Below are 12,946 nucleotides of genomic sequence, written 5' to 3' on the forward strand. Positions count from 1 at the left end.
GCATATCTTTCAATGCACGGTCAGAAACTCATTCTCATTAGTCTCGGCAGTTAGTAGAAACTCAAAAGAGGATGTAATTGAAATCTGGACTGAGGAGAACCCTACCACAATCCTAGTGATAGTTGAAGCTCTAGCGACTAAATTGGCTTTCAAAATGATAGAATTTATCAACACTTCTCATATCTCCCTAGTTGGAGATTCCCAATTGGTAATTTTTTTCTACATTTAAAGCGTAAGAGATTTGGCAAATATTTACCATCTCGGATGACATTACAAATTCTTTAAAGTCTCATCCTGATTGGAGTTTTAACAAGATTGATCAATCTTAAAATCGACTTGCGCATTCTGTTGTGTAATGGGCAGCTACAAACTCTTTGTCTCCTAGCATTCTATTAAATTTTATTCATCCTAGTATTTTACTTTTAGACAATAGGAAAGACCCTTCAGTTGTTTTGTAATCTTTTATTTTATTAATATATGCATGATTGATTAGAACCAAAAATAGAAAAAAGAAAAAAGAAAACACACAAGGGCATACTTTGGAAATGAAGCAACACACAGACTTGCTAGACATGTTTGAAATGTTGGTGATATAATTGTTTGGTGGGATTCCTTCTCGGATTTTATCGTTTACAGTAGTGTGGTTGTTTCGCAATTGTAACTAGATTGATGGGTTAGGAAATAAAATATCTTATATATATATATATTTATATAAAAGGTTTAAAAATGGAGATTGTAAATAGATTGGGTCGCCCCGAAAGCGGCGGGGTATGACTCGGGTATTATATTCTTTTGTCGGGTTTTTTTATGGGCAAGCAGGATATGGGTTCAGATCAAGGGATTAACGAGGACATCCAAATGGAGGGAGGATCGAAAACTCGAAAATAATAAAGATCAGGTTGGAGAGTTTGGAAGAAATCAGAGATGATGTCATCGGAGCCTCCCCCTTTCCAGGAAGCAGAGCGCTGCGACGTCTGCAAATGCAGCTTTAATACCTTCAGGCGACGGGTACCCCCTTGGTTCCTTTATATATGGATGGATAGATGTATGTTTGTGTATATATGCATGCATATATATTTGTGTGTGTTTGTGTGGTGTGCGTGTATGTGTATGTGTATGTGTAAGAAGAAGTATAGAAATGGTAATAACAAACTATATCTATGATCTGAGTTTTAAGGGACCAGACATGTAATTCCTGAATCCCTTTTTAATTTTAATTCACCTAACGTATGAAGATCGTTTGGTGAACTGCAATTATTCTTTGCAATTTTATTCTTTGTGGGCTTTTGATGATGTCCACTATGTAATTCTGTATGATATTTGGTGAATTTTGTTTTCTAAAGCTTGTAAATCTCATGATATTTGTTCATTTTTCTTTATTACCATTCAAGATTCAGAGAATAGTTTCTAGTTGGAACAATCTAGTTTCAATTTGTGTTGTTAAAATTCCCCTAAAAACTTGTCAAATTGTCTGTAGAAAAAGTCTGTTACGAGTCGTACGAAGTTACAAGCAGCAAAATCCAAGTCCAAATGGCAACAACACATTATAATGAATAGGAGTATATTACATGTGCAGGCATGCGAGATACAGAAGTTTACCTCATCATGTCTATTGGTTTGTTCTAGCTTTGGTCACGTAAGCTATGAGTCTTGATCAAATTGTCTTAAAATTGGAGTCATTAATTGGTATCTTTCAGTGAGTCTTTGTGTTCATATAAATTGATTTTTATTTGACGGCAGCTTGTTTCTTATTAGGATGGTTTGTAATTTTAAGTTTGCTTTGGAGTCATGCTTCTATTTGGACAGATTGGTTTGTTTATTAAAGTGACCTTTGGGCATTAATAAAATTGTTGAGAAGAATTATTTTGAAACTATTGTTTGAAGGTGTTTCTAGGTTTCTCTAATAACCTAGTTTATCATTAAATCCCCATTAGGAGATCCGTTATCCAGGCTCCTAATATTTTCAAATTGTGTTCTATTCACATGTTTGTAATTATACCTTAAAGTTCGTAGAATACATCCAAGTGACGATAAATGCACCTCATCTTATGCTGATTTTTGTTTAACCATGAACTTTTTTTCTTTTTGTAAATATAACATGTTGATTTTATTGGTTCTGTTTTGATCAAAAAAGATATTGTTGGTTCTGTTGATTTTAGAATTTGGCCTGACTTCATCTCTCTTCTCTCTTATGTGGCAGCATCACTGCCGAAGTTGTGGGAGGACTTTGTGCAGTGAACATTCATCAAATCAAATGGTAGGATTTTTCCCCTTTGTCCTGCTAGTTTGATTGTTTTACATCGAAATTTACCAATAGCTGATGACCTCTCTCTGCACAAATTCAGGCCTTACCACAATTTGGCATTCACTCATTTGTTAGAGTTTGCACCGACTGCTTTAACCATTCCTCTAGGTAAATCACGCTACTGAATATAAAATGGGCTTTTTGTTTGTTATTAGTGAAAGTAATTGGAAACTGAATACCATCAGTAAGTTGAAAAATTATGTACAAGCACATTGTGATATCTTTGTAGATTCATTGCAATGTGACTCCTTAAAGTTTTTGTTCCATTCTTTATTTCTTTGCTGTAGGTGCTTTCTAGTAATTGTACATATTTGGGTTAGGAAATAGCTTAGTTATGCATAATGACGAATGTTGAGATTCCTAGAATTTTAATATGAATGAGCTTGTACTTAAGGTTGACTCCAATCAAGAATATCTATGATACTTAAGGTTGACTTCAAGAATATTTATGGATTTGTGAATGAGATTTTTTTTTTTTTTTATTTTTGTTGATAAATAAGGTAGATTATATTAATACTCATAAAGGGAGCTACTCACATATACAAGGTGTATACAATAGATACAACTAACCATAAAAAGTAGAGATCAGGAAGATCCTGGAAGATAGAACTAGAAAAAAAAAATTATGAGCAATCATCCGATGGTAAAAGGTTTTGGAAGGGCCTTGAGATCTGCCATCGTCTTCTCATAGTCTCCACAACTCTGATCAATTTCCATAAAGCTTCACTTTGATGACAACCAAACTACCCTTTCCAACACAAATAGATTCACTACTTGTCGAGGCATGGCCCAATGTAGCCCAAAAAAAATAAAAAAGAAAGGTCCATAAGGCATGCTACCTCGCAATGAAGCAAAAGATGATGGATTGTTTCCCCACTTCTCTTACACATGCAACACCAATCAATCATTATAACATGCTACTTTCTTAAATTATTCAAGGTGAAAATCTTCCTTAAAGCTTTTGTCAAAACAAGAAAAGCCACTCTCATGGGAGCCTTGTTCTGCCATATATTGCTCACAAAAAAGTGCTACTATCATTGGGAGATAAAGCTTGTCTTCACCATCTTCTCCCAGTTGAATGAAATACAACTGGTCAAAAAATTATTACAAAGATCCACCTCCCAACCATATGGCATTTCTGTAAAATCAACATCCCATTGATGAGGGTTATGAGAGAATTGTAAATGGTCCACCATAGATGCATCCTAAAAATAAGCAATATCAAACCATTTCCCACCATGAATTGCCCTAAACGTTTGATCTCTCCGCCACACATGATAGAACCTTATATTTGAACCATCTCCCACCAGGAATTACACTAAAAGCTGATCTCTCCATCACACAGAATACAACCATATATTTGAACCATCTCCCACCTCATATCTTGTATATTGGGGAAAGTTCCCCGGCCCCACTGAAATATGGGTGCATGCAATTTGGGCTACCATAGAATAAGCCATACATCATATAGTCATAAATCAAAACATGTACATATCATATAGCTTGGAATAATCGGTGGACCATCTCTTAATTCACTGCGAGATAGCAAGAGGGTTATGGAATGAGGTGCTGTGCAGAATCGACTTGGCTTGGGTTATGCCTGAGAAGGTGGCAGGAGTAGTGGCTAGCTGGACAAATATGAGAGGCAACCAACAGATAAGAGAGGTGTGGAAGATGATACCCATATGCATTATGTGGTGTTTATGGCAAGAACGCAATGCAAGGACCTTTGAAGACAAAGAGAGATCGATGGAGGAATTGAAAGTTTTCTTTTTTAGAACTCTTTGTATTTGGACCATAGCGGTTGATTTTAATGGCCTAGAGCTACATGATTTTCTGATGTCCATCGCCCATACGTAGTGATGGAAACTATACTTTGTACCGGGCAATTGCCTATTCTTTTGATAATATAATTTATTTACTTATCAAAAAAAAAATATAGCTTGGAAAAAGATGATCACTTTGTTCTACAAGTGTGATCGTAATAAAAAGGATGTAATCATGATTTCTTACATAAAATAGTTCAAAGGGTGGGATCATGGTTACTTGCCTCTTAACTTATGCAATAATCGAGTGCATCAAAATCACCTATTCAATCACACAATCAACATCTTGTCAACCTCTAAGAAATCACATGCTTGTATGGTGTTTTGTGGATGAGAACATGTTGCTGTCACTGTCAGAATCATAACAGTGGCTGTTTGACATGTTTTAGGGCTTCAAAAGAGTAATTTCGACCCTTTGGTCAGTTTTGGGGTTGCTGTCCACTCTATGGCAGCATGCTAACTGCATAAAAGTCTGGGTTTTAATCATGAATTTTGTTATGAAGCTCTCTCACTTGTCCTTAGGGGTAATTAGGCATATTCGATGTGTACTCCTTGTGTACTTGGGCTATGCCTTTTCTTATCAATGAAATTTTACTTTTACTTATCAAAAAAGAATTTTGGCATGAAGCTATACTACATGCTGTATGTATGCATGTCCTTGCATCTTGGCACTTTGGTGGCTGTTTGGGGAATTTTGGGGATGTAACAGCAACCCCTTTCAAAATTTGATGAGATTTAACAAAGAGTTTAAAGAGTCATGCAAGTCATGGTGCTCAGTATGCAGTTTGGTAGCAAAAGCCATCCTTTTTTCTGGTTTTCTTGGTGCTGTAAACATGGACAGCATCACGGTTTAGGTGTTAATGTTCTACTCTATGTTTAATGGCTAAAGGTATGCAAAGTTTGAGGGATAATCATACCTAGGTTGTCGGCACAGTAGAAAGAATCTGGTGGCAGCAGTTGGACTTCTTCTTTAACCTTGGATGGCAACAGCTTCTCCTAGGGGTTCAGTAGAAAGATTGGCAAGAAATCTTCAAGAAAGAGGTGATGTAGCAGGTGGCGCAAAGCAAACGATGTGAGGGTGCTTCTTAGCTGGTTTTTGATGGTGAGAATCAATGAAAAAGGCAGGGATACAGGGTAGCACGGCAGGGGTTTGATGATTTTTATGCCTATGAGGTTGAGTCGACAGAGAGTGTTGCATGGCTTTTCTTGTAATGGAGGCTTGCGGCAGAAGGCAGGTCCTTACAGCTGATGTTCTTGAAAATTTCTTAGAGTTTGATGAGGAGAGGGGGGTGGCAGTCTATGTTTTCATGGAGTATGGGACTTGGATTTTGATAAGGTTTAAGAATCTTAGGCCATTGAGGACTTGCCCCAGCTGCTAGGTTTTATCCTAGGTTGTCCTAATTTTATTGTACTCTAGGCAGATCTGGTGGCAACTGGAGTTTCAGTGGGATAAGTTCTTGAAGTTTGCAGGGCGGCAGCCTTGGAGTTCTAGGGCTTTAGTGTTTCTTGATTTCCTAGTTGGAGTTGGACTCCTATACTTGATAGGAGATTCTTGTGGCTGCCACTGTAGGGTGTCTTAGGGTTTTCTTGATTTCCTGCCAGATGTTCCAGCCTTTTTCGTGTCTTTAACAAATTGTTTTGGCAGTTTCCTATTATGCCTTGGTTTCCGTCAAGATGAGGACTCCTAATAATCCTCCAAGTCAGCAGCAGCAAGTTCTGGAAATTTCTCAGAATTTTGACCTTTGTGACCACTCTAAATGAGATTCATACTCATGAAAGGACCACCCTAAGTGTTGGTAGAGTTAACATCTAGGTTTCTTGGTTGTTTCCTAGTGTGACTAGGTTTCCTAGCAAGGTTAGGATCCCTAGTATCAGTAGAATTTCTTGGCAAGTCAAAAAATTCAACTCTTTTAGGGTCTTCTGAATTTGGTGGATGCGGCAGCCTCCTATCAAGTGCGAATTTTTCCTATGGTGATTCTAGGGCTTGGGTGTTACAAATTGCTAGACTAGGTTATTTTATAGGGGCATGCTTTTTCATTCAGCATGATCTGTTCTATAGGCTCATGCCTCTGGTGTGTATATGGTTTCTTTTGATTTGGGCTTGCCAAACAATTGATCCTGGTTTTCTATTGGGTTGAGGTTCATTATATAGTGCTTACAGCCTACTGATTTTTTGGTCTGTATTGGTGGAGAATAAGGCCAACCTAAGAAGACGAAATGTGTCCCACCTTTATTGATGGAACTTATAGACCACTGGAGATTAAGACTCATTTGGGAGCAGTTTTATAGCCATCTTTATGGATTATATTATATGCTTCCATCATTTGATGCCTTTTCACATATTTTAGTGATCTATAAAGGTACCCGTTCTCTATGCATTTCCAGTCATGCTTGTTGACAAGGCCACTTTGAATCTCGCATCCTAGAATCGAAATTGGATGCTGTTTTGTGGCAGCATGGCTCTCTCCAAATCTATCCTTGAAAAGCAATACAGCATTCCCACCTGCTACCGGTTTAGAGTTTCCAAATTCTTGCCATGATAGTCAACAGCTCTCTTTGCTTCGTTAAGGAAGCCTAGTGTGCGGCTGTGGTTTTCAACAAATACAATACTGTAGACTATTCACATGGTAGTGCATATTATCTCTTATGTATACATTTATTTGTTTTGCTTCGCTTTGGACATTAAGAAGCTTAATTAAACTTTAGCATGGTTGGATATTTGCTAGACTTTGGATCTTAAGAAGTGTACCATAATTTAGGTGCGTGGATAATAATGTACTGAGAGAGGTAGTTACTGGAGGACTTCCTCTGCTCGAAAACAATAGCCCAGGTTACTGATTGACATTATATTAGACATTATATCTTTCATGTCTGCGGTGGTGCAGCCTCACAAGTATCAAATTTGTTACTGGTTAATGGAAGCCATCAGAGGATAATAGCATACATTCGAAGTGGGAAAACTTCTCAGGTTTCCGACACCTTTCTTGTCCGTCTGATAATTATTGCAGTCTGGCTGATCAAAAACAATTATTGCAGTTGGGCCCTGCAACTTAATTCAGAAGAACTTTAAGAAAGTTTTCATGTTGAACTTTGATTATCCCATCCATGATTGACCCAATTAATTAGATTTCTTGGAACTCATCTATGCCCACAAATGCTCTTTGATCATTAAATTTCCATCTCATCACAAACTCTAAGTTTTGATCCTGTTAGTTCGAATTCTTAGCTTTGTAAAGTTTTTGGGCTAGTTTATTAATATATTTTGTTCTGTCAAATCTTTGAAAGTTAAAGCATCCTTTTGGGCTTTAATACTCTGAAAATGCCTGAGCATTAAAGAAGCTTCTATGTGTCCTTACAGATTCAGTGTATGTCCTTAATTTTGGAATTGTTTTTAGCACAGATCTGGAAAAGATGATCCACAAGCTTCTTTAGATGGAGTTGATCGTGTAACAGATACAGTTTCTAAATTAGACATAAGTGCTGATGTAGATTCTAAAGCTCGACCAACTGAAGAGCATCGATCTGTGTCAGTCATTTCAGAATGTAAGTGTGGAATGCCTTTATGCATTTGTGAAGCTCCAGGCCCCCCGGCTGATGCACTCGCTTTGCAGGTATGATTACTTTTGATCTTTAGATGAATCTCTTATGTTTTCTATGCACCTAACAGATTTGATTCTCTTTTTTGGCAGAGGAAAATTGCGCCAAACATTACTCCTCAAACGAATCCAAAACCAAAGAAGGTGGACACCATTCCCAGGAATAGAGGTGCCACTTCTAGCAACAAGTTGAGGTATGTTGCCTTCAGGGTTTAAATATCAAATCTCTTTTCTTCCCAATCCACTACACTTTTAAACCTTGGTTTTGAGGATGAATCTCTGTTAGTAGTGTGAAATATATAGTGGCACTTTTTTCTCTGTAATCTAGGGGACTTGAAACCAGTCTAGCTGCTATTACTTTATTCTGGCTGACCTGATTAAAACCTAATTTCAATTCAGAAAATTTTTGATTTATCATCAGACAATGAAGATCAATCTGATGTTAATTGTTCTCTCAGCTGGATGGTGTTTCATGTACTCGGGATATTTTTGTTTCCGATTTCTGATGGATTCAATTTTTCCTGTTACGTTTCTGTTCAGCATGGGTGGAAGTCTGTTATATTCAATTCAATTTTCTGTACATGTATAGATCATCATAATATAGCTTATGCCTTTCAAGTTCCATCAAGCATTTATTGTATGTATTTACGAATTATATAACTCCATATGCTGTAAGTTTGACAATGCAATAATGTATTTGATCATGCTGGATAATAATTATTGACTTTCAAAACTGTCATTTTGCTCTCTTGAACTGTATATCTTTATTAATTGATAGTTCTTTTGTAGTTCTGTTTTCAATCTTGGTCAAGTGACCAATGGTACTCTGAATGAACCTCAGATGGATTATGAACCCAATGGGGAGGTATATATTCTGGATTATTTATTAACCCAAATGTGGAGAAGCATTTTAGTTGCTGTGGATTATTTACTTATTTAGCACAATGTTGTTCTTAGGGCTTAAGAGAAGCTATAAAGAATGGTGACACTGCTGCAGTAAAGAAACTTCTGAGCGAGGTATTCCACATTTTAATGCAACAGTAAACTTTGAAAATTGGTTTATGCTTTGTCACATTTGCAGGGTGTGGATGCAAATTACCACGACAAGCAAGGATTGTCTTTGCTACATTTGGTACTGATCTCTCTCTCTCTCTCACCCACACCCACAACCACTCACAGAGATATATAATTTTTTTTTTTTTTCACAAGGATTTGTAATCAATTGTTAGTGAATAAGAGTTGATGCCTTTTTTTTTTTTTTTTTTTTTTTGTGTTCCCTTGCTCAAAACATTTGATACTGATATCAGTAATTGGGTGTAGGCGGCACTCTTTAATCAAACCGACATAGTTTTCATCCTAATGGAGTGTGGAGCAAGCATGGATTACAAGAATGCACAGGGTAATTAATTCTTGGTCCACTTAGAATGGAAATTTGATTGAGTTGTTAGCTAGTAGAGTAGGACATGCTTGGTTACCAAATATGTTTTGAAATATTTGATAATTTTAGGAATTTGTTTGAGATTAGGTTTTGGAAAAGGAGGGGAAATTTTAAATAAAAATCTTTTTTAAAATAAGTATTGTATTGGAGTTTGTCAAAGTTGATAGATAAAGTTGAAAAGTTGTTTGAATATAATTTTTTCAGATTAATTTTTGTTTTGGAGTTTGTAAAAGTTGTATTGATTTTTTGTGTTTGAGTAATGATTAGATGAAAAGTTGAAAATTTAAGTATAAAGGTTTTTTGTGTTTGAGTGATGTTTAGGAATGAAGTTACGAGAAATGTTGAGAATTTTTGAAAAATAATTGGTTGCCATACGAGGCTGAATGAATATCCCAGGCTTGATCGGGTTGTTCAAGTGAAACGACTTCTGCCCGTCCTAGATTTTGCAATAAAGCTTTGAAGTATTAGGCTATCTAGTCAAAACAATCTGAGAAGGAAGTGGTATTTAATTTGTTTGGTATGTCTTGAGAAAATCTCTCCCAATATTTACAAAATATGAAAGAAGAGAGACGGAGAAAAAGGTGGATGGCTTAGTCCCAATTTGCACATGGTTTTGCTCCCTTGGGCACCTCTTATGAGAAGGCTGTGCCTATCTGGTGGGCGTATGAAAAACAACAATGCTTTTCTCCTTCGCTTATTCATTGTTCTTTAATTCATGTGTATGAAGGTGGCTACAATTATTATTACTATAATGGAAATATTACATTAAACCTTTTTTGTGCCCATCTTACATTGCAATGGTTGGATTTAATATAGCATTATAAATAAGAGTTGTACACCCAAAAATATTCCTGTAAATGTGCAAATAATATTCAGCCATTATTATTATTATTATGTAGTCGAGAATACTTGCAGTTGCCATCCGATCTAATTGGACAGTTCTACTGCTTGCTTCTTCAGGAGAAACACCATTGGATTGTGCTCCTGCCACTTTGCAATACAAGATGCGAATGAAGATGGAAGAAGGTGAGGCTCCCCATCAGCATATTTGAGAGTTTTATTCATCTTGTCGTTTAAGATATCTGTTTCAAATTCAAGAAAATACTTGATGAACTACTAAATGGTCTTGTATTAAATATTTACTGTTGTTTGCATGGCGTGTTTATCTGTACTGAAAGGTTTTCCTGTCAAACTATAAATTGGTCTTCTGTTTTCGAAGTCCCTTTTGTATTGCACGGAATAAGGTTCAATGCCGGTATAGTTACAAATTTATGCGATTATGCATTGTTCTCTCTCCAAGTCTTGCTTTTCGATTCTCTTTTCTCTCTCTTGAGAAAAAAAAAAAATGAATTGGACGTTTAGAAATATCTAAAAGATGCTTCAATCCAATTTTGGGGTTGGTTTATGACAAAGTTTTGTTTGGGGTTTGCATAAACATGTATTGTAATTTCTTTCATATTTTTATCCTTGGTTCTTTTTTTACGATAGTATCTTTTGCTTGAAAATGATTTATTCTTTTCATAATGGGAATTATAGTGCATTAGTGGGATCTGACTAGGAGGATAGGAATGAACACATGCAAATGGACCAATGATGATGTATCATGAAAAGTATAACCTAATCCGAGGGATTGCAGGTGGGATGACTGCTTTTCTGTTCCACCTAACAATCCTGGCATTGCATAATTGCATTGCTTTGCTATGTAAAAGAGGTGGTGACTAATGATATAAGCACATTTCCAAGCAAAAGCCTACTTTAGCTGTAACTTATCTGAACGTTTACAATTTTATCATAAAAGAGTGCAAGAAAGCAGCAATCACAGACCCACCTCCGTTTGTGATTTACACGTATGCCCACACGCGGAACTGACCCAATGACTAGTCGGTGATGCTTTATTCCTACGTACAGATAATAATAATAAAAAAGAACAGATAAAGAAAGACATTGGCAAATGACGACACCAAGTATTGCCTTTAGAAGTCTTTATAAAGAAGCTCAAGGACTCCTTTGAACTTCCCCCCTCTCTTCTCTCTTCTTCTCCTTCCTTCCCTTTGAATCTCCTGGTTTCTTGCTTCTTCGGCTTCTTCTATCTCTTTGCATTTTTCGTCAAATGGGTTTCTTTGTGGCGGAGTCCTCGGGTCTGATTGTAACGCATCTGCTATACAAGGTAGCTCTTATAATTGCAGTGGCAAGATGGGTGTCGTGTTGGGTTCTTAGACTCAGAGACTGGTGGAGCCTCTCCTCTTCAGCCCCAGATCATGACACAGACTTTCCTCTTCCTCCTACTTCTACTCCTACAAGCATGGCAGTGGCTTCTTCCCAGATGATAAGAGACAACCTCGTACTTACAACGTTGGGAGATCTCACAAAAAGACTGTCGGAGAATGGGAATTGTGACACGTGTGCTGTATGCTTAAATGGGTTAAGCAAGGAGGATGAGATTAGGGAGCTCAGGAACTGTTGTCATGTATTCCATAGGGAATGCATTGACAGATGGGTGGATGGTGCTCATGACGATAATCACACCACCTGCCCTCTATGTAGGGCTCCTTTATTGACTTCTTCTCAATTCCAGAGCCTGAGCTTCGTGTCCAGGGCTCAACCCAGCTGGGCCGTCGAGAGACTTCTCTACCTCTTTGGAGATGATCTGTTGTTTTGATTTGAGAAATCTAATATCAACTAGAGAGCCTCAGATCGATGATAAAATCATTGATTATTTCCCCAAGGGGTTTGATGTATATAGTTGTGAGGGTGTGAGCGGATTCTTTTGTCACTTAGAGGACAAGAAAGGAAAAACAAGATAGGAAACGAAAAATAATGAAAAGAAAAAGTGGGAAAACCCATGATGCTAGTGTAGTCCAAATTTGCTAGGGCTTGGGGATTTGTATATACATGTTCTTTTGCAGTCTATACCTACTTTCATTTTTTTTTTCTCTCTCTCACATTGATGTTTGATCTGAACGTACTGAAAGTATATTTTATTATTTGAAAATTAAATAGTCTATAATTGGTACGAACCCCCTTACTAATCTATTACAAAATTAAGTAGAAGAAAAGGCGATAGAAATTATACTCGTAAGATTCGGAAGTCTCATAGTACAAAGGGTATTCAAGGCACCCATAACCTCCATAAAAGAACAATGAAAACCTTGAGAACTTGTGACTCCCACCATTGGCTTGGTGGCTGCTCCTTCAAGACCGAGAGCTTGTGACTCCTACCATTGACTTGGATGTGGCTCGCGCCATAGTCGGCGGCGAATGGGTTTGGCTTCTTCTTATCCTTCTTGATGTCATCAATTGTTATGCTTTGGAGGATCTTGGGGCGAGAGAGGACTCGAAGTTCCAGGTTGACCCTATGGAGGTCTTTGGCTCCAGAGACGGACGCCTAGGCGTGGGCCTTGGTTCGGATGAATGGTTTTTGGAACCATGGGACCAAGAAATGGCTCCACTCGCCCACTGTCTTGTCCCATATTCTGTAGAACCGATCGAAGATGACGGCACGTTGTCCTTGGTCACTCAAGGCTCTGACACTCGAGGCTTTCACAAAAGCACCATTGCCTTCCCCGAACCCCAGGCCGAGCACTGATATTTGGGATTGTTGGGAGGAAGATGTCACCTAACTCCACACAATCAACTTGCCGTCATGGCAAATTGAGAGAAAGATGCGAATGCCTGGGTAAAAAATCCACCACCCAGTAACTGATTTGACCAAGAGTGAGTGTGAGGACGTTGAACAAGACGAGGGCTTGGTGACTAGGGAGGTTCTCGGAAGAGAAGGGAA

The 12,946-nt window shown here is 37.6% G+C and overlaps 2 protein-coding genes across 2 annotated transcripts; both read left to right on the forward strand.

Annotated features, from left to right (window-relative positions):
- The first annotated feature begins 749 nt into the window (after window positions 1–749).
- On the forward strand, window positions 750–10,383 carry LOC122304208 (vacuolar protein sorting-associated protein 27). The gene is made up of 10 exons (XM_043116324.1): window positions 750–1,008; window positions 2,201–2,257; window positions 2,346–2,413; window positions 7,532–7,742; window positions 7,821–7,921; window positions 8,517–8,592; window positions 8,685–8,744; window positions 8,809–8,859; window positions 9,048–9,126; window positions 10,126–10,383. Exons 1-10 carry the CDS (start codon window positions 925–927, stop codon window positions 10,215–10,217), a joined length of 879 nt encoding a protein of 292 aa, XP_042972258.1. The 5' UTR covers window positions 750–924; the 3' UTR covers window positions 10,218–10,383.
- Window positions 10,384–11,101: 718 nt separating this feature from the next.
- On the forward strand, window positions 11,102–12,095 carry LOC122304209 (brassinosteroid-responsive RING protein 1-like). Its single transcript, XM_043116325.1, has one exon. The coding sequence runs from the start codon at window positions 11,276–11,278 to the stop codon at window positions 11,822–11,824; it is 549 nt and encodes a 182-aa protein (XP_042972259.1). The 5' UTR covers window positions 11,102–11,275; the 3' UTR covers window positions 11,825–12,095.
- The last annotated feature ends 851 nt before the right edge of the window (window positions 12,096–12,946 follow it).

The sequence above is a fragment of the Carya illinoinensis genome, chromosome 3 (assembly GCF_018687715.1).
Source record: "Carya illinoinensis cultivar Pawnee chromosome 3, C.illinoinensisPawnee_v1, whole genome shotgun sequence".
Taxonomy (NCBI): Eukaryota; Viridiplantae; Streptophyta; class Magnoliopsida; order Fagales; family Juglandaceae; genus Carya; species Carya illinoinensis.

Excerpts from the sequence above, each read along its gene's own strand:
- LOC122304209 (XM_043116325.1), top strand. The coding sequence starts at position 11,276 with ATGGGTTTCTTTGTGGCGGAGTCCTCGGGTCTGATTGTAACGCATCTG.
- LOC122304208 (XM_043116324.1), top strand. The coding sequence starts at position 925 with ATGATGTCATCGGAGCCTCCCCCTTTCCAGGAAGCAGAGCGCTGCGAC. Across the intron at positions 1,009-2,200 it reads TTAATACCTTCAGGCGACGG|CATCACTGCCGAAGTTGTGG; the intron begins GTACCCCCTTGG and ends CTTATGTGGCAG. Across the intron at positions 9,127-10,125 it reads GGATTACAAGAATGCACAGG|GAGAAACACCATTGGATTGT; the intron begins GTAATTAATTCT and ends TTGCTTCTTCAG.